This window comes from Ammospiza caudacuta, chromosome Z (assembly GCF_027887145.1).
Source record: "Ammospiza caudacuta isolate bAmmCau1 chromosome Z, bAmmCau1.pri, whole genome shotgun sequence".
NCBI classification, from domain to species: domain Eukaryota; kingdom Metazoa; phylum Chordata; class Aves; order Passeriformes; family Passerellidae; genus Ammospiza; species Ammospiza caudacuta.
In genome coordinates this window covers 59803759-59830815 of record NC_080632.1, presented here as the reverse complement: position 1 = coordinate 59830815, position 27057 = coordinate 59803759, and the positions used below count along the sequence as shown (strand labels likewise).

The 27057-nt window shown below is 35.4% G+C and overlaps 1 protein-coding gene across 5 annotated transcripts in view; it reads left to right on the top strand.

Moving 5' to 3' along the window:
* MEF2C (myocyte enhancer factor 2C) overlaps positions 1-27057 on the top strand; it is a 121434-nt gene that overhangs the window by 84748 nt on the left and 9629 nt on the right. For 4 of the 5 annotated variants that reach the window (XM_058824196.1, XM_058824195.1, XM_058824200.1 and 1 more), the window contains 6 exons: positions 5633-5819; positions 6950-6997; positions 21722-21894; positions 23096-23119; positions 24030-24159; positions 25084-25219. In XM_058824196.1, coding sequence (XP_058680179.1) covers positions 5633-5819; positions 6950-6997; positions 21722-21894; positions 23096-23119; positions 24030-24159; positions 25084-25219 — 698 coding nt within the window. The remainder of the gene's footprint in view (positions 1-5632; positions 5820-6949; positions 6998-21721; positions 21895-23095; positions 23120-24029; positions 24160-25083; positions 25220-27057) is intronic. The other variant, XM_058824198.1, reaches the window with a different exon arrangement.

The following is a 27057-nucleotide window of genomic DNA, read 5'->3' as shown; positions in this document are numbered from 1 at the left end:
CATCGACATTATTTTAATGCTTTAGCATGAGCTAAATTTTTTTTTAACCGAGTCAAAATTTCTAACAATCAGTCATATGCCGTGCCAGATATTGAAGAGAAATAACTCTGCATGTCCTATTTGTTTTGCACGAGACATACAAAGGATGAATTATTTGTCATTATGTTTAATATTACATTTTTAAAGATGACAAATATGGAGGTTTGGAGGTTATATTTGATTGGTATTCCAAATGTCTGTGGAAAGCAAAGTAGGAAACCAAATATTTGCATAGACCCAAAGAAGCATTTGAATTTGCGTAGGTAACTTCTTATTTCTAAAAGACAAAAAAAAGAGATCATTTGTATGTGTTCATTTGTCATTCCCATACAAAGGTAGCATGGTTATCTACCGAAAATGTTGTCTGGATACCCAGAATGCACAGTGTCTTCTGTACTGTTAGTCAGTTGCACATACAAAATCTGACAACTAAAATGAGGATACTTCTTAAGGAGGCTCAGATTCTCTCTCAAGCACTCTTAAGTGTTCTTTCTATTAAGTCTCAGCAGAAGGATTTTTCACTCATGGTAATTAAAATTTGAAGAAGTTCTTACATCAGGCAAAAATATTTTGGAAAAATATAAGGACACTAAATAATACTTTCCCAGAGACTAGAAAAGCACCAAATTTGATAAAGGTATATATAAAATGACAGATTAAGGGTACCCAACATGTATGTAGAATCTCAGGGAGGAATACAGAACTATCCCATTTTTTTTTACCTCCCTTTTTATTTGCTTCTTTTGGAAAGCTGTTTTTCTCAGAACAGAAAAGCTCTAAAGCTGTCACTATTAATTTGGTTTCTCAGGATACAACTCAGCTTGACATATGATGACTGCAGTATTTAGGTAGACTGTTATAAGCCAAACTGCTTAACCCTTTTTCACATGAAAATCTCACCAATTGTCTTTCTTTCATGCTGTTTCTCTTTCAAGGATGACTTGGCTTTTTCAAATCAAACTGACAGAATTTTCATCAAGCTACTTTTCTGCCTTAAAAATATATTTGGAATGATCCTTCAGAACATCTATTAATCTCATGCGACTTGTTTCTTTTCTTTCCTAACAAAACAGGTCATATAACAGGTTATAATCATCTGAAATCTTAAGACATTAAAAAAACCTAGGAAAAAAACTTCATTCCCATAGTAGTGAGTTCTATCTCTTTCTTTACCTCCATAAGCATTTGGAAAATTGTCTTTTCTGTAAAGTGAGGAAATGTATAAGATTTGGAAACCAGACAGTTAATCTGAGCATATTATATCAGTTTTGTTTTCCAAAAATTAATGGAATTTCACTCCAGTTGTTTTCATTTAATATAACTTTTTGACGTCAAATATAGTCCTACTTCAGGAATTAATTAGTGATTCCCACCTTTCAGGAGGTGATGAGGTGCAGTGTATTAATCTTTTTGTGCAATTACTTCAGAGACACTTCAGAAATATAGAACAGCAAAATGTTAGCATTTTTTCTTGTAAGACAGAGTAGTCATCCTCTGACTACACCACAAGCTGAGCTCAGGGCCTCTGTCCTCCATCCAAGCTGCATACCACAATAGGAAGAAACAGTACATATTCTCTGGTAATGCAACAGAAACTCCTTCTCTTGGCATATGCCGAGATGCAATGGGCAAGATCGAGATCACAACTTATACTTAATGTAAATTTGTAACTATCTGGTTTTATATATAAATATTATGTATTGTATAAAGTAATATCCTTAACTGGACAAATCAGAATAACTAAGACAGGGAAGATATATTCATTTACTTGTGATTATCAAGGCTAGCCAAGAAAATTGGGGAGAAGAAAGCAAAATTAATAATAAAGTCACTGAGTCAAGTCTCTAAATCACTACTTACAGAATATATAAAACAATGCATTGCCTCTGCCTGGTTTTGTAACATAAAAAATTTGCTGCCAAATAAAAACAACATTGGCTTTTGCTCCAAACAATAATGTTTCCTCAGATAATTTTCTGGGGATAAGTATTCATATTGTTCTATACCATCTGATAAAAATTAGACACATATTTGTAAATTTCGTAAGAATGATGAAAGCAGAGGAGACAGAAATAGCCCACTAGAAGGAAGCTATGAGCATCTCTGTCTCTAAATAAATGAAGGCCTCATTGAACACGGGGAGATAAAACCAATACTTAACACAGAATGTTTGGTCTATTAAGTTCCAAGGAGGTTAAGTGTCCAACACTTTGTTTGGCAACATGTATCATAGCATGTGGAGTGAGCATCCAACACTGTGTGCTGTACACTGGCAGTATCATCTCTTGTGAGCCATCTGCCCTCTTTGGCAGTGGTGTCCAAAGGAGAAAAGTCAAAGGAAGGGGGAAAATGTGGCAAACTTTATACACATGACAGTGTTGACTTTGTCTATATTAGAATTAGCAAAAAAAGCAGAAAACATACTAAAGCAGCATGAAGTGTGCTTATCTCTGAGGTGAATTTTTTGAACAGTCCCCATTGGGCTTTCAGTACCTTTTGATGCTAAATAACATTCTCCCAGACAATTTCTTCATTTCATTTGGTTGTTAGTCCAGGCCAGGAACAATTCTCAGTTGTCGGTTTACATGTAGTCATAAATTTTTTGAAGTTGAGAAAGCTTAATGGTATGGACATGAATTGTTCTGTGGCCTCGGATGGCCTCAGTTCCTCCCTAGCTCCTATTAATAGATATAGATTACACAAGTTCATCAGAAACTTTAAGGTCCATCAGGCTGAAATGGAATCAATATGAACCATGGGGAATCTGCAGGACATTGCAGTTCTTTGTGAGGAATTTGTAGCACTAATAAAGTTAGACAGAGATCTAGAGAACTGTACCTAGAGATGTAGTATTTAATACTGATGTTTAGCCAGTCAAACTTTTCTAACTTTTGACTGTGGTGAAGAAATAAAAACTACTGTATTTCAGATATAGTATATTGTGCTGAAAAACAGAGAGTAAACTAACTTTGCCCTTATAAAATTGCCTACAAAGTGCTCTGTAACCAGATGTAAGTTGATCCTAATAGTTGGTAAAATGACAAAAATTAGACTATTCAGAAGGAAATTGAATAATTCAACTACTTTAAAAAATACTTTTCAAATGACAAAATGAAAGCTAAGTAACAGTTTCACTTGACTAGGGAGACTGACACCTGAAGAGCTACCAAGATTGGAGCTCTTTTGTACAAATGTAGAAAAAGAAGAATCTTGAACAGTTTGGTTTGTACATGGAAGGAAGAACATAGTGGTTAAAAGAAACAAGCTTTTAGAATTCTGGCAAGACCTTCTGTTTTGCATTTGTACACTTGTTTAAGTTTAGATAACAGAAATTTAGATTAGGAAAAGATATTAGGAAAATAGAGGCAATAATAGTCTCCACCCAGACTCAGAAGCAGACTTCATAGGTCGTGTGACAAAGGGTGACAAAAACTTTATGCAGTGTTCTCTTGACAATGACAGTCAGTGCAACATGGACTGGTACTCAAGCAGGCAGGTCCACGGGCTCAAAGCCACCAGGTAGAGAGAACTCCATCGCAGCCGTGTATCTTGCAATAATCAGAAACTTCATGTTGGCTTATTCATGTCTCACATCAGGCTGTAATTGGGACTTAAACATGGAGAGCTCAAACACTGACTTTGAATTCTACAAACAGTCATGTGATTCTGACTAACATGGGATTTAGGAATGTTTTGGGTCCTTCTGTGGCCAATAAAAAGACTTACTTGCTTCAAAACATACCTTCAAGCTGATCAAATGTTTCAGATTATGGTATGTGACTCCATTTCCAAGGAGCTTAGACCTGAGTCATAAGGGTGCAGACTACATGTAGATTCTTAAATCTGTAGATTAGATGTGGAACATGTGGATTCCCAAAACACCTCACCTTCCTTTCCTACCTCTACTTAAATCAATCAGCTGTATGAAAAATACAGCCATGGGAGTGTATTTCAGCTTCTCAGCAAAAGGAAAGAAATTCCCATGTCTCCCCAGGATGGGGAGCAATGCCAGCAGGTCCATCTACTCAACTACTGTTGCTATGGTCATCTCTCAAAAAAAGGAGAGGGTATCAGAGCTAAATTAACACTTCAAAATAGTTCAAAGGCATTTGTATAGAGTATCCTTAACATGATACCCTGAAAATCTTGCTCTTTGTGCTTAGGCAAAATAATTCCTCTATATTTAGAGTAACATTTTCTCTGTCCCTAGAGAGGACCAAGAAAGAAAAAAAAGAAACAGCCTTAAGAGATAACTGTAATTTGATGGATAGTGCTGTAATACAGAGGGCATAGAGACATGGGTGGCACAAGGTCAGGGTGTCTCGTTTGACTGACAAGCAGTTGATACGTCCAGCTCTCCTCCTAGGTCCTTGAAGATATACCAGTACTATCAGCTGCCAACAATAAAATTAAAACTTTTAATTTCCTCCCTTGGAATATGTCTACTTCAAAACAAAATTTATGTGTTTAAGCTCTTTTTTGAAGCTTATAAGATTGTAAATGTTAGAAAACTTGCAAATTGAGGGGTACTTGGCCTGTATTCACATGCTGAATATTTAAAATGCTGTCAAGTAATTCTGAAAAAGTTTTTCTGATCAAAAAGGCAAGAAAATAATTTTTAAAGCAAATAAATTAAATGCAGATTTCTAATGTAGTTGTAACTTTTATAGAAATTCAAGCAACTGCTACCCAAGGAACCCCAACCAACAAACTCACAACCAGCCAAGGAAACCTGAATTGAGCTTCCTAGAAGCATAATGAGATATGCATCTCCTCACAACCTCTGTTGTACCACACCTCTGTTAATGTGGTACATTATTTGCCTTTTTGTTTTTTAAAGCATTCTTGCAAAGGGAAGTAGCTCAGGAGAAGGTCTTGCCTTTAGGTAGGAAAATAGGATAATGAAAAGGCATCACTAAACACCACCGCCATCCTCCAAAAAATAGCCCTCAAAGACTAGTGTGTACCTAAATTTCTTGTAATTGTTAGCTGTCCCTGAGGAGAACTTAATTTTTTAAGCCCTTCCAAGCTAAGATAGAAACTCATTTTAAAAATTATTTACTGTATTGGTGTCTTTTATGTGACTTGGGATCATCCTGGTTGCTAAAGAAACACAAGCTGAAATTAGAGCCTTGCCTTTTGTATTCTATCCCTTCCAATTTTTTTCCATGTAATGAAGTCACCATTGTCATGTAACTTTGATCTTGCAGTAATCTATGACACTAGATTAAGGTGGCAAGTGAGCAATTAGGACTTCAAAGAATGAAAGAAATAGAAAATTATGCTGCATGAGACAGAGGTTTGTTTTAAACAACAAAAAAAGTAGAAAAAATGAAAAAATTCTTTCCACCTCTTATGAAATAAATGTGCAAACTGCATTAAAGGAAGATGGAATCATTATTTGAAAAATCATATTTAAAAGACTTGGTAATTGTTTTGATACTCTTCTCTTGAGTCTTAGAGGAAGGGGGTAAGCACAAATATTTTAATCACCAAGTACAAAATATTTGAACTAAATATAGAGTAACTGCACTTAAAGGCTGTTTCAGTTTTGTACTATTCTCTTATTTGTTTTCCATTTTTGTTTGTACAGGCTGTTCCACCACCAAACTTTGAGATGCCAGTTTCTATCCCAGTATCCAACCACAACAGTTTGGTATACAGTAACCCAGTCAGCTCACTGGGAAACCCCAACCTGTTACCACTGGCTCATCCTTCTTTGCAAAGGAATAGCATGTCTCCTGGTGTGACACATCGGCCTCCAAGTGCAGGTAACACAGGTAGGCTCTGTTCAATCCCATTCCTTCAAATGCTCTGCTCTCAGCTCCTTTGGTCACTTTAAATCGTACCCCAAGAAAAAAGAACTCTCTTTTTAACGGTCATAAGAGCTTGTCCAAAATTGCTGTGTCGAAAAATCAAGAGGAAAAAAAAAAAAACAACAACAAAAAGCTCAAAAAAAACATTAAAAAAACCCCAAAAAAACCCCAAAAACAAAAAAAAAAAAAAAAAAACCAAAGGAAATCAGTGAAGTCAATAAAGTCAATAAAGGACAGAAGGGTAGACAGCATGCTTTTTCCTAAAAAGACAGCTTATCTATGTAATTCATGCAAGAGCTCATTACAACATAAAGCAGGGAAGAAAATGTAGCCAATGCAAAAAAATGGAAGTAAATCAGTACATTCATTACTTAATCAGTCTACATGCTAAATGAACAATTTATTTTTATTGATTCATTCATAAGCTCCTTGATGGGTTAATGTTAGTTGAGCTCTGTACTTCAGTGCTTTACATAGCAAGGGGTTGTGCTTTGTTCTGGCGATGATGAGAGCTCATCTCTGATGAGGGTAAGTGGGGATTAGGTTGTTTCAATCTGTCTGCCTCCGGCAACATCAAGATCTTTTAAGTATACCAGGTTCAAAGAACCATTTGAGGTCTCCAAGTGCTAAGAGAAGTTTTAAAAATCGTTAGTGTGAATGTCTGTGAAAGGCTGAGGAAATTAAAATCTATGTGTATTTATTTATTCTGAGTTACATTCTTCTCCAGGAATCTCAGCCTCTTCCTCCCAGTCCTTTCCTTTTCTGACTAGCATTCTACTAAAGATAGTTTTCAAATGAAGGAGTACTATACATATCTTTTAAACATAATTTTTCACATGCTGTGGAAGCATGAAACTAAAATAAGGAAATTATGGGTACTCTGTATTTTGTTTGTCCTTGAAAGGCAAGTGTCTTATACAGGTAACATTAAACACCATGATTTCATAATTATGGGTCTGATTCAACTGCATCTTGAAGTCAGAGGAAAGAAATGATGGGTACTACAACAGGGTGATTGAAGGTAGAGAAAGTATTTTGAATGTTTGAGTGTTGTAATTTATTGTGCTCATTTACATTTCATTTCAAACCCCTAGGTGGCCTGATGGGTGGGGACCTTGCAACCGGTGCAGGCACCAGTGCAGGTAAAGAGAGGAGAATTTATATTTGTTTTTCCAAGTGAATAAACCTCAAACTTTAAAACTCAGAAGCTGAGTACTAAAATAGCTCCCTTTTGGAGAGGGGACAGTAAAAATCCATTAGCAATTTTTAATTCACTCAGCTGGGTTGTGGAGCATTCACTGATATTTGTGCTTCTCTTATTAGTAGAAAGAGACTTGTTTTCCAGCAGCATCAAAAGTCTGGCAACTCAATAAATTCCACAGGAACAAATGTCTGATTTCCTTCACCTTAGCCTTTCCATAAAAACTGTTGGGTACGTTGCTTTGCCTTGTTCAAACAAAACTCCTGGTGGAGTCAGTGTGAGAAACTTTGATCCTTTTTCATCCTGGGAAAGTCTGCCATTGACTTGAGTGGAATTGGGGCTTCATTTTATTAATTAAGCTTGAATAAAGATTTTAACTGTGAGTTGCTCATTGTACTTCAACGTACTGTGTGTAAACCCTGCTCTTAAGACCATTGCTGATCAGCAAAATTTTCAAACCCCTGCTCTTAAGACCATTGCTAGTCAGCAAAATCTGTTAGCATTTACTTAAATAATTAGTAATGAACATCAGCTTTGCCATATGTATCTGCTTAACTGCTTAACTGCTTTGATACACAACAGGTAAAGTATTTTCAAAATACCCAGGCAGAGAAAAAGATAAGCCATTTAGTCCTGCTCCCTTAGAACTACCAAGAACTGTACTTGCTGAGATCTGTGGTATCAAGGCAATGTTGTCAGAGTAGTCCCCTTTGCTCAGTAAACTCAGTGATTTGTTAGCAGTATCAGCAATGTTGCATTATGACAAATACAGATTACAAAAGACAATGGCAAAGTTACTTTTGCCGTTTGAGAACATGTATGTTCATTGAAAACAAATGAGTGGTAAAGCATGACATTTTGCTGGGGTAACTGCTCTCAGGGAGAATTGTATGGAGAAATCATTGGAAGATCCATTTTGTGCACCATAAATCAAAGCTGATATAAATAGCAATTCCAATATTTTCTGTTAAAATCACTTATAAAGAAATTTTTTATATAATGTTTTAGGATTTTTCTCCCTAGTCCTTTCTCAGCCTGAATTAGGGATCTTCACTCCCCTTTTATTTTCACACATAGATGAGTCACAGATATTTGTGTGATGCATTAACAGTACAATTAGAATTGCACAGCCCTGTACCAGAAAGGCAGTTTCTGGTACATATACTAAAGCTTTAGGGAGTCATTTTGTACTAATTTTAGAGTAGGGAAGGCAGACCATTGAAACCTCACTATAAGTCTCCTTTGTTCTCAAAAAAAAAAAATTGTGACAGAAAATTATAGTTTTGTTCATTGTTTCCTGTTAACCTCTGAAACAGAGCTAAAGAAATATTCATTCTGCAGTGTTAACATATCATCTTACTTTTAAGCTTGATCAGAACTTCAGGAGCAGCAGCAAAGGGATGGACATAGGAATTATCTTCCTATTAAGGGGCTCCCTCTCCTGGATCAATTAGAAATATCATCACCTCGTTACTAGTCTCCCATTCCTTTAAATAGATGCTGAAAAGCAGTTAGTAGAGAAGGCAGTGTGTTATTTTAAAAGAGGGGCATACTAAAATAAAAATTCATCTGCATGTGCGTTTCTGTTAATAATCCTTGGTCTTAATAAAATCTGTGTATCACTACACCAGATGAAAATTTATATTCTTTCTAAATACATGGGGTTTTGGAAATATATTAAAAACATATTTAAGCATAGGAAGACAATGGTTTGATCAAATAAAAAATTAAGGACTTAATCAAAAATTAAGGACTTGCATTAAGCCCTCAAGCAATACAATTTTAGAGTAAGCAATTTATTTGAGGGGCATATATATAAGGAACATTGCTAAGACTACATCATAAATATTTAATTACAGGAATAGTCTTTGTTCTTTATTGGAAAATAAAAGTTTTAAATGTCATTAAAGAAATGTTTTCTAAATCTCTTTAAAGTAGAACAATAGGAAGAATTAGATAAAGGGCTGTAGGAGGATGGAACAGTCACTATAAGGTTCAATCCTCTGTCTTAGTTGTATCATTCCACAATGGCACTATTTTGGACAGTCATCTTTCTTTAAGGTGAAGAATTAGCATCAAAAGTTCTCTTTTTTCATCTTTTTTCACAAGAAACAAAAACCTGTGTGTTTTCTTCCATCTGGCATCTCAGAAGCTGGTGGCATGGTCATGTTTGGTTTCGTATTTCTGGCCAAATTAGAACCTTCTGAATTTGCATTTTTCCACAATGTGAAAAAATAGCATATATTCAAAATAATATACTCCAAGGAAAAGAGTCTAAATAGTTTCATTTCTGCCACTATAAAATGAAACTACTTTTTGTTACTAACACCAGACCTCAGTTTGTGCACTGCTTCAATAAATTGCACCAAAATAAATTTCACCATTACTGCAATACCAGAAATGGAAAATAATTATTTAAGACAGTGTTTAAAGAAGTTTTTTTTTCATTGGTTTGGATTATTTCAAGTAGTAACCCTGGAATCATCCACAATTTACCTTGGGAGTTAACCTAAGACATAAATAGAACTTAATAAGCTGACTACTTCTTTATTATATTACACAACTAATTACCATGTATAGTATTTTTAAGGTAAACCAAGATTGTCTCAGATTTGTAAGAGTAAGTTTGTTCTCAGCTAAACACTGATTGAGTAGTTTCTATCACATGATAGTAGTAACTGCCAACAAAATTGATCTTCACATTCCGTATCATTGCTAAATTACAAATACAGCAATGTGTTTGGCACTGTGCTCTCAAAAGAGAGGCTTTTGATTGAAAGACAGAACAAGAACTTTTTGAACCTTAATAGACATACTCTAAATCCATTTTCATTTACTGCATAACTAATATGAAGGCTAAGTGATGCGTCTACCTGTTTACATAATAGACTACGTGAAGTTCTTTTAATTTTAACAGACTGTAGTCTTTAACAAAATCTCTTAAAGGCAACGTGAACACAAATAAGTGCCTGTGAAGTTTTAGTACTGTCAAATATCTGAACTCAATTTTTTCTTCAGTGGCTTATTGTTTATGCTGGAAGTTTGATAGAAAACTAATTTTTTTCAATAGTTTTAAAGTTTTAAAATAGAACAGTATTGGGGGATGTCTTTCTTTGCATCTCTAGTTTGAACTTTTGATTTTCGAAGTGAGTTCTCCTTTTAGACTGGGTTCTATTTTTCCTTTGTTATGGCTTTCAGAGAAAGATATTTTGTATTTCGTAAAAAAGTTTTCCTTTTAATGGAATGAGCCAATTTAAATCAACGGCATTTCTATAGACTTAAAACAACTGTAAATAATAAAATCAAAGGAAAATTCCCATCTCAATTTTTAAATCCATTACAGGTATAATAAAATATATACCTACTTCAGCTGTTTATTTCTGTATATCTGTAATGTTTGTTTCTCTGTTCAATTTCTGCACTGCCCCCAACGTGACATTAATATTAAACTAAAGGAGAAAGTTATTCAAAAGTTTTTGGGGTTCTACAAATGCTGTCAGAGTACTTGCTGTCTTTCAATCTAACATCTTCAAATTACCTTTAAATCTGTTATTAAAAAGTGCTAGAAACTGAATAGATCAGCATTGCATTTTGAAAATTTTATCCCATGTTTTTTAATAACCAAATCCTATATTTATCTATGAATTTGCAGCAAGTAATTTTCTTCTGGAAATTAGCCACAGGTCAACAATTGCCTTCTCATCTTCTGAAGGCTGAGGTCCTGAAGTGCCAGCCAGTATCATAATTTTCTAGTGCTTTCATTCTCCTTTTCCTTTCCTAGGTGGTATACTGACTGTGGGTGAATATATTATATATTCTGCTAGTATTTCAAGCCACATGGGAATATGTGTAGTAGTAGAAATTTTTAAGTTATATCTCCTCAGGGTAGAGGCAATCTGGAGGGTATATCCTCAAAGAGTGGTTTAGTAAAAAGATGTGCACTCTGCCCAATTCAGCTGATCAGCAGTACCAAAAATAAGCAATGATTTCAAAGATATCTAGCTGCATTAAAGACTTTTGGAACTATAAATATAAGTAAACAAACAAATTTCATTTTTTTAAAGAAATTGAAATGTTACATAAATATTCTTCACTCTACCCTGAAATCATGCTTGGTATAGTCAAGAGAAGGTGATTCCTAGACTTCAAGTGTGAAATATGTAAATAAATGAGCTTGGATAAATATTTCTCAAACCACAGTTTATGGGCAACCTATTAGTAAGACAGTAACTGGCTTTGCCACAGAAAGCGTGATAAATTGTTGTCTGTCCCTTATTACTTGATGAGTGCAATAATCCAAAGACTTCTGGCCCAAAGACTATGCAAAAATGTGGTACAGAAGTAAAAAACAGTTCCTGTCCAAGGAATCTAATAGCACAAAAGAAAGGACACACAGTCATTCATAACAAACTTTGTGATGCAATAGAGCCAAATCCAAACAATTAGAATTCAAAAATTGGCAGGTTGACTTAAAACCATGGAATGGGATAAGAAACTAAAAATGTGATTGCTCTGGTTTTCCTTCTACTTGTGTTACACCTTTAAGTGTTCCTCTTCCAAGGTTTTTTCCACATAAGAATATATATCTATATACCTAGACATGAATACATGGTCGGATGGATGGATGGATGGATGGATGGATGGATGGATGGATGGATGGAGAGATAGATAGATAGATAGATAGATAGATAGATAGATAGATAGATAGATAGATAGATAGATACTTTTTTTCCTTCATTGTTTTAAGGGAAGTAGGGAAGTACCTACAGGTAGGAGATTTTGTCAAAGCTAGCAGAACACTAAAACTTGTTTGACAAGGTCTAATATATAGTATGAAATAAATAGTCTATCTACTGAATTTCATATCTATGTAGGCAGTCAACACATGCCTTTCCAGCTCTAAATCCAAGTAACAAATAATACACGAAAGTCATTATCACTGAAACTTTGAGAATAAGCCTGAAAGGCTAGATGTTGCTCTTCGTATAAAAAAATTCCTAAAATCTTGCAGTGGGTGTCATATACAAAGGTTGTCTGTCTTCAGCTAACTCATGTTAGCTGAGTTAGCTTACCAAAGAGGAGATCAATGCAAGCCCACTCTCAGTAGACTTCAATGAAAATCTGTAAAAATTTGGCCTTTATTAGGCTTCTACCTGATGTGTAAGTGTTGAATTAGTAATACATTTAGTTAGTCTCTGTCTCTAATAACAATGTCTCAATATTTGTTTTTATAAAAAGACAGCTTGAAATGTTTGAAAAGGAAAGAGCCCTAAGTTCACATGTAATGAACAGTTAAATGAGTCATACAAACTTGTTCTTTGTAAATGAGATCTTAAAGACAGGCATAGTTGACTTCTTTATTACAAGACGCTCCAAAAGTTCCTCAAGACTAATTTGTGTTCTTTAGATAAAATCCCTTTCCAAATGAAGTCTAGGGGAATTTTATGCTTTTTTAAAATGTGACAGGGATTTCACTGTTTTTTTCTGTCTGCATTGTTACTCACTAAGACACAACTTCTGTTGCACGCTGCAGTACATATTCTTGTTGAAATTCATAAAATAGAAGAAGGCATTGTAAATTAGAAAATGTCTGTATTTCATGCCTGTCCTGAGTCCTGAAAGCTGATGCCTCTTGGATCTGAACTGGAGCAAGGACTTTGCTATGACAAAGAAAACAATAAATGCTTTTTACCTCCTGAAGTTGTGACTGCAGCCCCACACAGAAGTTCCTGTCAATATTAAGTTAACATGACCCCTGCCCTTTAACTTGTGATCCACCAATTAAGATATTGAATCCAATGATTCCATTTGTCTTCCAAACCTCTTACAATTTCATTTTTCCTGTACTAACAGTTGGAGCAATCTCACAGTAATAGCTAAAGGAGACAGGGATGGGTTAGGTAACTTGTCAAATAAGGCATCCTGTTTATAATTGGAATTATACTTGTCTTGAAATATTTTTCACTGTAAATCAGTTTCCTCAAATGATAATTGATTTCAAACAGCCCAGAAAGGAAATAATTTGTCATCAGCAAATAATTTGTCAAAAGCAGATGATTGACAAAGGGGTCATGGCTTCAAACTGAAATAGGGCGGATTTAGATTAGGTATTCACTAGGAATTTTTGACTGAGGATTGTAAGGCTCTGGCACAGGCTGGCCAGAGAGGCTGTGAGTGCCCCATTTCTGGACATGCTCAAGGCCACCCTGGATGGAGTTTTGAGTAACTTCTAGCAAAATGTGTCCCTGCCCTTAGCAGTGGGTTTGGATCTGAGTATTTAAACATTTTTTCTAACCCAAGCCATTGTGTGATTCTGTGTCATGATTTCTCAAAAGTCTCTTTCTGGCAGTCAGAAGAGGTAAGTTCTCTCTTCTTCCCAGGAATGTATTTTTCTTCTATATATCTTCAGAAAGTAATATATTTTTTCAGCAATATAGTTTTCTCTTTGACATAAGTCACATTTTGGTGTTGCTTTCTTTTTCTCAATTTTCACAATGTTGAAACAACACATACTAAAAAGAAAAAACAGCTTCTTGTTTTTTGCATAAACAGGACTAGAATGGACTAGAGGGACTAAAGAGGACTAGAATTTCAACTACTGAACTTATAAGACCATGGTTAAGTCCTGAAAACATATTTAGGGTAGATGGTTATCTCAGATCTCAGGGGAAGGCCACATATGAGCTGTTCACATGCTAGGAGACCAGGGCTATGCCAGTAAGTTGGAGATCTAAGCAAAATATTTTGGAAAAGCTGTAATGCAAGCTAAGTTTCAGACAACCACCTCATCACTAATAGGAGAGGCATTGACGTCTCCTATTAGACTACACTTTAGTGTGGAAGACTAGTGCATTCCTAGTGCAGAACATGGACTTAACATTTGCAAATGTCAAGTGAGAGTGAGGAGGAAGCACTATGCAAGGTCAGGGACATTGCACTGTGCTATGTCCTCATGGCAGTGCATACAAAACCGGTGCTAGGGGCAGGACACTTGTTTTACCATGGTAAGACACATGGTAAGAGCCATGATCTCTGATCACTGGGGTTTGGACCTTACAAAACTGTGACAGAAAGAATATATTCCTGTTGCTCATAGAACAGTGCCCATGTGTTTAAACTACAGACATGTAATATTTATAAACACAAAACTGAAGACCACTGTATAAATAAGTGATTTTTCTCAATAGGTTCAACTTAGTCACTGTTTTGATTAGCTGAAGCTTCAATCAAAACAAGATAATGTGGAATATAAAGGTTCTGAAAAGAGCATAACTATTGATAAAGGTGTTAGAACAAAATAGTGGAAAGGGAAATAAATTAATCAATACAATCATAAGTAAAGATATCAGAAACACAGTGTTTCTGCATGAAAGTTTTGTCATCTGAGATTCCTGATATGAGATGCCATTAAATAATTATGAAAGCAGATAATAAGATTCTATGATTGGACATTAGATTATAAGCATCCTGGCAATAATAATTGTAGTGCAAGACTGAAAAATCACAAACAGGACCTTAACTTGTATCATGTATTGCTCCGTTTCTTCGCTGAGGAGAAGGAGAAGGAGAAGGAGAAGGAGAAGGAGAAGGAGAAGGAGAAGGAGAAGGAGAAGGAGAAGGAGAAGGAGAAGGAGAAGGAGAAGGAGAAGGAGAAGGAGAAGGAGAAGGAGAAGGAGAAGGAGAAGGAGAAGGAGAAGGAGAAGGAGAAGGAGAAGGAGAAGGAGAAGGAGAAGGAGAAGGAGAAGGAGAAGGAGAAGGAGAAGGAGAAGGAGAAGGAGAAGGAGAAGGAGAAGGAGAAGGAGAAGGAGAAGGAGAAGGAGAAGGAGAAGGAGAAGGAGAAGGAGAAGGAGAAGGAGAAGGAGAAGGAGAAGGAGAGGAGAAGGAGAAGGAGAAGGAGAAGGAGAAGGAGAAGGAGAAGGAGAAGGAGAAGGAGAAGGAGAAGGAGAAGGAGAAGGAGAAGGAGAAGGAGAAGGAGAAGGAGAAGGAGAAGGAGAAGGAGAAGGAGAAGGAGAAGGAGAAGGAGAAGGAGAAGGAGAAGGAGAAGGAGAAGGAGAAGGAGAAGGAGAAGGAGAAGGAGAAGGAGAAGAGAAGGAGAAGGAGAAGGAGAAGGAGAAGGAGAAGGAGAAGGAGAAGGAGAAGGAGAAGGAGAAGGAGAAGGAGAAGGAGAAGGAGAAGGAGAAGGAGAAGGAGAAGGAGAAGGAGAAGGAGAAGGAGAAGGAGAAGGAGAAGGAGAAGGAGAAGGAGAAGGAGAAGGAGAAGGAGAAGGAGAAGGAGAAGGAGAAGGAGAAGGAGAAGGAGAAGGAGAAGGAGAAGGAGAAGGAGAAGGAGAAGGAGAAGGAGAAGGAGAAGGAGAAGGAGAAGGAGAAGGAGAAGGAGAAGGAGAAGGAGAAGGAGAAGGAGAAGGAGAAGGAGAAGGAGAAGGAGAAGGAGAAGGAGAAGGAGAAGGAGAAGGAGAAGGAGAAGGAGAAGGAGAAGGAGAAGGAGAAGGAGAAGGAGAAGGAGAAGGAGAAGGAGAAGGAGAAGGAGAAGGAGAAGGAGAAGGAGAAGGAGAAGGAGAAGGAGAAGGAGAAGGAGAAGGAGAAGGAGAAGGAGAAGGAGAGGAGAGGAGAGGAAAGGAAAGGAAAGGAAAGGAAAGGAAAGGAAAGGAAAGGAAGGAAAGGAAAGGAAAGGAAAGGAAAGGAAAGGAAAGGAAAGGAAAGGAAAGGAAAGGAAAGGAAAGGAAAGGAAAGGAAAGGAAAGGAAAGGAAAGGAAAGGAAAGGAAAGGAAAGGAAAGGAAAGGAAAGGAAAGGAAAGGAAAGGAAAGGAAAGGAAAGGAAAGGAAAGGAAAGGAAAGGAAAGGAAAGGAAAGGAAAGGAAAGGAAAGGAAAGGAAAGGAAAGGAAAGGAAGGAGGAATAAGGATGATCATCCTTGAAGAAGAAAGCACATTCCCCCTTCTCTAAGTGTATAACTTACCACAGACCCTCATTGTTAATGACAAACACCCCTCTTTCCAAGGATTGCAAGGAGGGAGTCCATGTGATGAAATATCTGCCTGCCACTTGGGAGGACTAATTGCAATTAAAAATTGTTTTGAAGGGTTTCTCAGAGTTGCTTGTGTGGGTAGCCACAGGCTAATTCAAAAAGTCAGGTGCCAGCTTTACTTTTTTTTTTTTTTAAGGTGTGAACTCCTAAAGTGGGAGAATACTTACTGGAAGTACTAATTTAGAAACATTTAAGTACAGCTCTTATTATAGCAATAAAACATATCCACAATGTTAGCTTGCCATGCACTTGACTCAGCAGTGAAGTGTTTGCATGAGGTGTGATGCACAGGACAGTTTTTTGTTCTCATGGTCTTTCCTACACGCAGGACAACTGCAGTGCCATCAGAGCCTTTTTCATCTTTTTTAACTTAAAGAGCAAGTTCCCACTGACAGTTATAGAACCTGCATGGCAAGAATGGGTGAGTTAAAGAGAGATGGCTCAGACCTCTGTTCATGTAGAAAACTCTACCATATATTTATATTATTTCTAAGTGGTTAGTTTTAAAAGTAACAAAGAGTCATTGAGATAGTTTTCTTCTTATTCTCCTCCCATTCCTCCAAAAGTCTGTGTGTTCTCTGAACTGTCATCCTGTTTCAGCCCTCCCAAAAAAGTAGCTAATAGTTTCACAGTTTGAGAATTCTTCCACATGAAGTTATTTGGTTTTTTAATACCACATCTGTATGAGTTGACTCCCCACAATTCAGTTGAGAAGGTCCATTAGTTGAATGTAGTGGAATGGGCAGCTATTTAAAAGTGAAGGTTTCCTTTTTTTCTGGATGAGAGTAGCAGCAGATTGGTTTTCTTCTCCCATTTGCAGTTAGTAACAGTTGCCTGCTGTGAAATGTGACGAGCATGTATGTATATGAGTAAGAATTTTCTTTTTAAAATTATTTTTAGGTGAGCAACAGTACAACTTCCTAGCATTAGTTCTTTGTTGTTGGTATCTTTTTATTTTGGGTAATAAACCATATCCCGTTTCAGTGTTTATGGAAAAAAAAAATAAAGTAAGAGAGAAAAGGAAATTTTTCATTACCTTTTAATTACTATTAAGAACAATTACCACTCCTTCAGAAAATAGGAAAATAAGCTGAGAAAACAGTGAAAAACTAGATACAAATTTGGCAAAATTTTTATTGATTCTTTCATACATATGCATATATTTTGAAGTAGAGATAATTTGCAGAATACTTTGCTCTCATGTTTATATATATAATTCTGTATTTAAAATTATTTTTGAGATGCTTGGTGATCAGTCAAAATGTCATATATGTGACATATGCATTTAGTATAACTAAATAGGAAGTAGGAATCCTCCATGAAATCAAATGTATATATGCATCTTGGAAGAAATAAGAAAGTTTTCGCAAGTAAAATCATACACTTATTGGAAACTTGAAATGAGCATTAGTATTTATTAAAAATCCTTCAAGAATTTGAAAGTTCATTTTGCGTTAAAATTAATCTCAGGTTCCTAAGGATCTTGTAAATTCTCAGCCAATATCAGTGAAAAACACTAGAATAAACAAATGAGAGATCAAATAAAGGACATACAATTTGTGTATCTTGTTCTTTCTTCCAATTTAGTTCTTCACAGACTACCATAGAGGATTTTTCATTCAGTATATCTCTATATCTTTGAAATCACAAAAAAAGGGGGGAAAAAAAGGAACAAGTAGGAACATGACAGTTTCATATGTTCAAGAAAGTCCTAAAATTTTCAAATTTTTCAAGACTTCAAGACTTAGAATTATTAAAACTATGTTCAAGAATGTTGAGAGATAAGGAAAAGAGTTACTCTTTTGTCATTTGTGTTGCCTTAACATGTGGAAAGTTTCCTGGCTTAATTGCTCAGTATAGATTTATTGTCCTAACTCTGAGAATATTAAGAATTGCAGCCACTTTGCAACCCCTGTAAACATCAATGACCATCAACTTTAAATGTATTAGTGTTACTAATAGGGGATGAAAGGAGAGAAGTAAGCTTTGCTCTCTATTCTGTCCTGATTAAGCTTGTGCCCTTCTGGTATCCTTAAAATTTTAAAATTTAAAATTAAAATGCTTAAGACAGTATTACAGGAATTTGTAGCTCAGTTAAAAATGTCGTTTTTTTCATTATTAAATGGATTTTCTTAATAATTATTCTTGATTGAGTATCTATCAGTGCACAAAAATAACTTTTCTGAGTTTTTTGAAAAGTGAAATTAAAGAGGTTAATCATGCAGTTTGTACTTGGACGGAATTCATTCTACAGTCAATGGCACTTGTGCCTAAATGCAAAATATGAGAGTATGTCCAAGAGGAGTGTTCTGTGCTCAAAAAGCATTTGTCTTTACATTCTACCAATAGTCCAAATACAAAGTCTGGCACTGAATTTCATGGCATGTGCTGCTCCACTAGCTTGTCTAGAAATAAGCTCTTTTCTGCATAAAATATTTTTACTCTTACAAGTCAGTGTAACAAACAATACAAGGAAAAATATTTTTTTCTGAAAATTTGTCAATTGAAAAATGCCATAGATTTACAAATTCTGACATACGCCCTTTAAAATTTGTGCATCCACTGTTTCTATTTTCACTGTTTTCATTATGCCTTATAGAATGCATTTGTAATGTTTAAAATGTTCTATTCCATTAAAAAAAAGGCTTTTAATCAAATAAAAATGTAAAGCCAACTTGCTTTAAAATCCATCCTGGTTTTCATTTTCTTATGATCTATAATCAGGAAATCCATTCATATATGACATATAATTTATGTGCTTTCAGGTGGATAGCAGAATGAGATATTCTGCCTATGGTCACATCTAAATTGATAATTGCCCAGGCAGAGTGCAATTTTAAAGTATAGCAATGAAAGAAGATTTAATTTGTACATTAGAAGTCTTACGCTTTTTTTTTGGCTCTGAATGTAAATGAGGCCATTCTCTTTGGTGGATTTATCTGAAGGTGGGAGAGCTGCCTTAGAGCAGGCCACAGCCCTCTTGAATTAACCGGGTACTGTTTAAATGACTGGTTTACATGCAAACTCTTCTTATCTTTTTATCACATGCATGCATTCTTCACTGATTTCCAAATGATGGGTTTCTGTATTATTGGTTTAAGATCCACAGTCTTACATTCCTGAATCCTCACTAAACCAAAAGCATAAGTTTTTGGTGACTGGAAAGAGAAACTGTTATTATATGGCTTCAAAATGCTAAAAGGCATAATATGCCATGAATAGCAGAAATCTGCTGGTAAAGAAATTATTGCAGTAGCTCTTTAAAAGAATTTGATGTTTTTAAAATATAAATGTAATTACTGTTCAAACTATTTCACATCAGTAAAGGTCAGATGAATGTTTCTGAAGAATAAAGCTTTATAGATAAGCTTTCCCCTAAGCACTTTCTTAATAGTATATAATATTAAGTAAATCTTATGTAGAAAATGGGAGTTCTTTCTTGTAAGGAGATTTATTCTCTAAAAATCACAACTAGAAATATGTAGAGTACAGTGGAATCCATTTTGCTATATATTATAGGTCCTATATTGTAGAATTGAAGAAACCTCAGTGCTGCTTCAAACAGTTCCATTGCCACTTTCTGAGCAAATCCTTGTCATATGACAGATTTCACTTACAGTTTTACATCCTGCTGGTAAAATACCTCCTGACACCAGAGAAACCCTACAACTGCTTCAGTTTCTTCTGTTGTCTCAATTTTCAGTATTCAGTTTGTAAAAGATTAACTTCTTTAAAATGCAGTGTGGTTTCTGGTAGAAAATATTGTTGTATATTCAAAATATACACAAAATATTCTAATTTCACCACGTGTAACAACACATAGCATTAATGAGAGCATAATAGATAGCACATTTATGTTGAGGACAATTGTTCGTTTTGAGAAAAAAAATCTACTGGTACAAAATGAAAAGCCTTTGAAAGCACTCAGCTGAATTTGCTTGGAAAGTCTAAAATACATTTCAGAACTCATTTTGTTTCCTTACTGGATGATACTATTAAAGAAATAAACAACAAGATTAACTATGAAAAATATTTTAGTCCAAAATCTCCAAAGTCATTTTAATACAGAATATTAGTAGTGATCTGAGTGCTCTTAAATTTTCAAAATATTGCAGAGGCTTAGAGATCATGATAATAGAAATTATGAGAAAAAACAAACCACATCAGACTAGCTACTGAAGGTACCTGACAAGTACAGAATTCAAGCAGTTTTTGATAATTTTCTTTTGCCATAATACTAGTGTTCACAGTTCATGGTCTTCCAAAACTTGAAGTGGTGTTTTTATATTTAATAGGCTTTCACAAATTTTATTTCCATTGATTTTTTTAATTTGGTAAATACAAGTGGCTGATGTGCTTGAGGATTAAAAATCTTGAAAATCTTGAAAATCTTAGTCAAGCTCAGACACACATCATTATCCCAAACAGAGGAGCAAATTGCTGATATGTACTGTCATTTTTATGCCCACCTTATAGACATTATCAAATTTAGTTCCATAATCTATTTTTGTTCTTTAGAGCTGTAAACACCATTTCACACTGGGGAGGATAGGGTGAGATACTGTGGTCTTCACTGACTTTGGGAAAACAAAGGAAATTTGGAGTTCCAGTGTTTCTGACCCAGAGGGCTCTGCCTCACTGACTGACTAGTTTATCTTCTCACACAAATTCTAGGCTGTGTGTTGCAGCTCATGAACAAAAGCTGTGCTCAGAAAAGAAAGTCTTCCATAGCATTTGTTTCTTTGGTATTTACCTGAGGTAAAAGTTTTCTCTTTCCATACTAATTTTCATGCTATTCCCTCTCTATGTCTGTGCAGTTTCTGTACCTCTCCTGAGATTGTGTAGACAGAATTTCAAGGCTACCCTAAAAAGTCACCTTTTCCCTAGATTTTATGTGGGTAAGAGGTGAAATCAGTGAATGAAATCGTGGAATTAACAGGTCATTAACTTTATGGACCCATAGTTGGCAATGCAATGAGTTGAGAGAATATCCTTTTCTAAAAAAGATAAAGGAAACATTTGCTTGTCAGAATTGTTCCTGGGCCCTGCATAAGAGAGAACATGATGAAAGATATGGTGGTGGTTTCCAATAATCTTATGATGTTGCTTCCATTGATTTTAGTGTTTACAGAACTAGGTCCAAGAAGTGTAGTGAATAAGAGCCAATAGAGCTTATGAATCCTTCTGTGGAAGTTATAGCCTTGCTATACGCATCCTTTGTTTAAAAGCAAAAAAAAAAAATCATGACCTGCAAAGGGCTGAATCACAAAAGGCACAATCTTCTATAGATGTCAAGAAAATATGAAATAGCTTTGACAGTTTTTATGCCCTTAAATTATCTGACTTTCCTGACTCTTGTCAGACGTTGGCTGCTACAAGGGCACAGTATATTGTGCTATATACCACAGTGCTGTAAACAAAATTGTATAATCAAGTTAATTTCGGACATCACAGAGATTGTCAGCTGCCGTTGGACCAGTTGTTCCAAATATAGCACATGTTGTATTTTCCTATTAAGATTCATGACACAGATATCTACCCTGAGTTTTTGATTTCACAGTTTTAGAAGGGCTTAAAAGATACAGTCTACTTCATTAGACTTGTCTCTCTCTTTTTTTTCCCTCTTGTTTTTATCTTAACAGGAAATGGATATGGAAACCCCCGCAACTCACCAGGTCTGCTGGTCTCACCTGGCAACTTGAACAAGAATATGCAAGCAAAATCTCCACCTCCAATGAATTTGGGAATGAGCAACCGTAAACCAGACCTCCGTGTGCTTATTCCACCAGGCAGCAAGAGTAACATGCCATCAGTGGTAATGCATTTTCAAAGCTCTTCTTTTTATCTACTTCAGATAAGAGTTATCTAGTAATGTCAAGGCTGGCTCAGGAAACTAAATTCTTGATTGTTTGGTTTTTCTAACTAGGGCTTGACACCAAGCTGAGGAGGTAGGCTGAGCCTCTTTGATTGTTTTTGGTTGTTTTTTTGAAGTCTTATTTACTTCCTACTTTTTGTCTGTTGAGTTGCAAAATAGGAACTGTGTCCTAACTGTGCACAGCCTCACCTTCTGCAGTCTCTCTCCCAGTACTTTCCTGAGGCTGTTATAAAGGCTAAATTAAACCCTGAGCATCTCTAACTATAACGTTTTTCTTAAATATTTAGCCACACAGACTCTTAGCAGATGGCGTATTAACAGTAATAAATTAATTTGAGCTCTATCGCTGTGAGATCCAAATTTTGTAATGATAAGAGGTAGTAAATAGACAGAGGAAGAGAAAAAGGAATTTGAAATTTCTGTTTCTCCTGCCAGGACTAGTAAAATTTAGGCAATATACTATGCTAGAAGGCTGAATTGGGAACGTATTGTGTTCGTGTCTTGCACTTACTTTTCAAAAGTTTGTCAGTGTTTCCAAGTAAAGCTGTTTTGAGTGATTTAACATTAAAAGTGAACTTAATTTTAAAATGTAGTCATTTAAGCGATGCACTTTTCTGTTTTATAAAAAACATTATTAAAACAACTTCCAAGTTTGCTTCTTCAGCTTGATGCAAAATAAATTAATCATCAAACTAAAACTGTCCATAAATGTGATGCTATCTCCTAAGTCATAAAGTGACAAATAGTCCTACAGGGCAATACTCAAAGATGATCATGGCAGTGACAAGCTGTCTGCATCAAATTATTTATTCCAAGCCCCTAAAAAATTATATTTTCCAAGGGACTCTGTGAGGGGTTAGGTACAGCATGACAATCTGCAAACAATGGGACTGTGGAGACAAATGAATTCTTGAAGAAAGTCTTGTGCTGAAAACTGGATAGGTTGTTCGTACAATTGAGTCAAACAGTCCATTAGAAGGAGGAGAAAAAAGAGATCTATGAGGTGTATTTTTTCCAGGATACCCTCAGAAGGTGTTTATTTGCTGCCCCTATGATATGAAAATATTTTCTAAGCTAAAACCTGCCTCCTGGTAAATATTTATATTTACTAATTTTTAACACTCCTTTCCTATGCAATCAGTCTGAGGATGTTGATCTGCTTCTGGTAAGTGGTAATGATGTTCATCTTAATAACAAAGAAAATAAAACCAGTTATTCTTATTATGTAGGTAAAGTTTTGGTTGAAATAAAATCGAAAATAACTATGTTGTGAACAAAAAGGTCATGGCAATTTTTTAAATATAGAGATAGAAGACCAGATGCACTTGTTGCACATACTCAAACTAAGCATGCTAGAATTAAGCTGTTTTTTTGGTGATGCATGTAGAGCATGTAAACTTATGTTGTTCAAGATGGCATAGCCTTATGACAGCCACCTTTTTTGGTGGCTCTCTAGCCCTTTTTTCCTGCCATTCACATAATTAGAGTTCTCTAGTTTAATTCTTACAGTGCAACACCTAGTGCCCTGGAGTTAAAGATAAGTGTGTAACTGCGTGCAATCTAACAGCCTTGAAGAGTTTTTTTACTGCACAATAACGTAGTCACAGCTCCATCCCCTGGTAAGAGATTGGAGTTCAGCACTCTGGGGGTGCACCTCACTTTCAAAACCCAGCAGAACTGGGTTTGGGGGTTTTCCATTGCTTTTTAGGTTTCATTGTTTTTTGTGGTAGGTTTTTTTTTTTCTATATGAGCAAAAAGGAAAACAATGGTAATCAAGCTCATGTATTTCATTAGTTTTACACATGATCTGTTCTTCTACCCACAACAAAAGCAATCTTACTAGTTCAGTTACCTAGGAGATACTGATGTAATGGGTTACTATGGTGACAACTGGTCTCTTGAAAGCTTGTAAATTATAGGGTTGGCAGAGTTCATCAAAGCTACATGTTAAATGATTAATTTCTAGGAATTTGTAATAGCCTGTATTTCTCATGCACAAAACATTTCCAAAAAGCAAATACAATCAACTGACTTTAAACTGGTCAATAATATGTTTATTTTACTTACTTTAAAAGAATCAAAGGATAAATAACTCCCAGTCTGCTCAGTCATTGGCTACACCAGTGGTTTCCGTAGCAACTCCTACTCTACCAGGGCAAGGGATGGGAGGATACCCATCAGCCATCTCAACAACATATGGCACTGGTGAGTATTGGTGAAAGATGCAAAGGATGGGGAAGGGAGTAAAGTGCTGATAAGTGTCTATCTCAGTATTAATGAATTAGCTAATGTATTTTGGGAGAAACTGAAAAATTCATAACTGTTATGCCTTTACGCTACATTTGCTTATTCTCTACCTGTCATTAACTTCAGATGTATCTGTTTCAAAGTTAGCTGATTTGCTTGAAGTAAAACTGATTTGGTAGCTTTATTTCATTGGCTTTAATTAAAATTTAAAAGAAAAGGCCCCCCACAAAAAAACACAAAAAAACCCCCCAACAACCTTAAAGTAGTTAACAGTTTAGTCTTCCTTGGATATAATTTCATGCAGTTGAGTGCATCATGCTAAAGCCATGAGGTAGTGGAAATAAGCAGCTTCACTATCTCCAACCAGAGTTCAGTAACTCTGTTGGCTCTCACAGCTTCCTACCTGGGAGGGTGCAGAAGTCAAGCCTCAAGGCGTCTTTGCAGTTCCTGTTGTGTATTGCTGCTGTTCAGAGTGCACACAGTGATATAGATCCAGCACATGTTTAGAACACACATATTGTTCAGAAGCAGACTGCCTGCAGACTTCTGCAAGGAAGACTGTAACCAAAATGTTGTATTTTTCAAGTCTTTCTGACAGTCCTTTTGTAGTTATGGTGAATTTACAGGTTAAGAATGCTTTAGATCTGCCAGACCCAGTAAAACGCTGCTAGATTACAGAATAATTATTAGTGCGTTATTTGCTCTCAAGTTAATGAGTTGAGGGAAGAGGAAGATTTACTTTTTCTCCTGCAACTTAATGTGATTGGTGTAATTAAAATTAAATGGCTTACAAAGTGACAAGAAAATTACTAGGCTAGTTGTTGTTTAATTGCTTCCTCTTTAATTCTCTCTTAATTATTGTCTTTCTGTTTTCAAATCTAGAATATTCTCTGAGTAGTGCAGATATATCATCTCTCACTGGTTTTAATACAGCCAGTGCTCTTCATCTCGGTTCTGTGACTGGCTGGCAACAGCAACACCTACATAACATGCCACCATCTGCCCTCAGTCAATTGGGGTAAGCAGTGCTTTCTTTATTTTACTGTCCTACAGTGACTTCAGTCTCCCCAGTAATTCCAAATGTGAAATATGTCAAGGTAACATACCAGAACACATCTACTGTGTATAAAAACTAGATTTTGCAAAACTGGAACAATGTAATTCATGGAAAGTTTGCTAGGGAGTTGCAATGAAATATTTTGTTTTTGTGGCATGTTCTCAGTAGTGTAATGTTTATGTTTTAATTTTTATTTATTTAAATAGATTTTATTTTACTATTAAAATCAAACACCTATATTGTACTGATGCTATACTTTTTATTTATGCTTTTAATTTCCAGTTACTGTTGCACAAACATTTACAGTAAGAAAATTTTTTAGATATTTTAATGAAGTAAGATTACATAATTAATTGACCTGAGATTAAGCCTAAACATTATATAATAATCACGTACTCCCTTCTGCTCAGCTCTGAAATTCAAGTTTCATTTATTTGGAGATTATTTTTATGAGAAAATAGCATGATTAAGCCAAAGAAATGTAAGCCTACACAACTCACTGTGATGTGCCTGTGCTGAGGAGTACATGTATTCCTGCCCTCTAGTGGCTAATTTTACAATATTTATTCAAGTTTCAGAGAAACATAGTGCTCAATCACCTCAGGATCTTTAGAAGTGTGAAAATTTACACAGGGAAATCACCTGAACAAGTAACCTCTTGGGCTCATTTAAGTGAACAGGTGTATGATTTTCAAATATTTTGATATCTACAATTTCTATTGAGTAAGACCATAGGCATGCACTGGTGTGGCACAATAGCGTAGACATGTTGGAATTTTAAAAGGTTTATAAAAATAAATTTATTTATAAAAATAAAAGCTGAAAACAGCAGAAGTGTATTCATGAGGAAAAAAATGAATCCATATATATTTGAAAGGAAAACCTTTTTTGTGAAAGAGGTCTTCCACATATACACTTTCTTTCTTTGAAAGAAATTGTTGCCATAGTGCGGAACAATTTAATACTCTAAATGCACCTTAAACTTCAAAATTCTCCTTCTACTTTATCCGAACATTTTTTGTAACTTATTTTAATGTTTTTACCATGTTGATAATTTGGGGTTTTAAGGAGAGCTATACAAATGTTTCAAAGGAACAAATTTTTTAAACCTCATTTCTGTATAAATAAGTATATATAGATGCAAATGTCATAAAAACATACAACTGAAATACTTGTGCTAGAAAAAAAGTCTTAATATCTATCTCTTATACTTTCCTTTATGAGTTTGCACTACTTCTGGGTCAGCATTCAGACTTCCTGTACAACTAAAATAATGAATTCTCAAATAAATTGAAAGCTCACGTTAGGTATCACTGTAAAAATAATTGGTACTATACCAAGGAATGTAATAATGCTATTTGGTTAGCAAAAATAAAGGTATAAATTAACTCCTAAACTACATGCCTTTTCAGATTTGTCACGCATTGTGATCTGTTTCTGATTCATATCAATATCAAAGTGTAATGTCTGTGGCTGTGGAATACATTCTGAGTTGCTACTCTTATTACTCTTTCAGTCATTTGTAAGTGAATTCAGCTATGAAAGCTGCTTCAGAGATGGTTCTTGAGAAGTCTTCTATCACTGCAGAAAATTATATTCACTGAGTTCTACAGGAAAGAGCATCTGTTCTAACTTTTGAATTACTTGAAAAACTTGAAATTCTGTAGAACATATCCAGTGTATATCAACATGATTTAGAATTTGCAAAAAGATTTTTAAAATGAAACAAAATTACAGACATCTTCACATACTTGAGAAGACACATCCAGAAATGTTTCGACAACATAAATCTCAGTGCT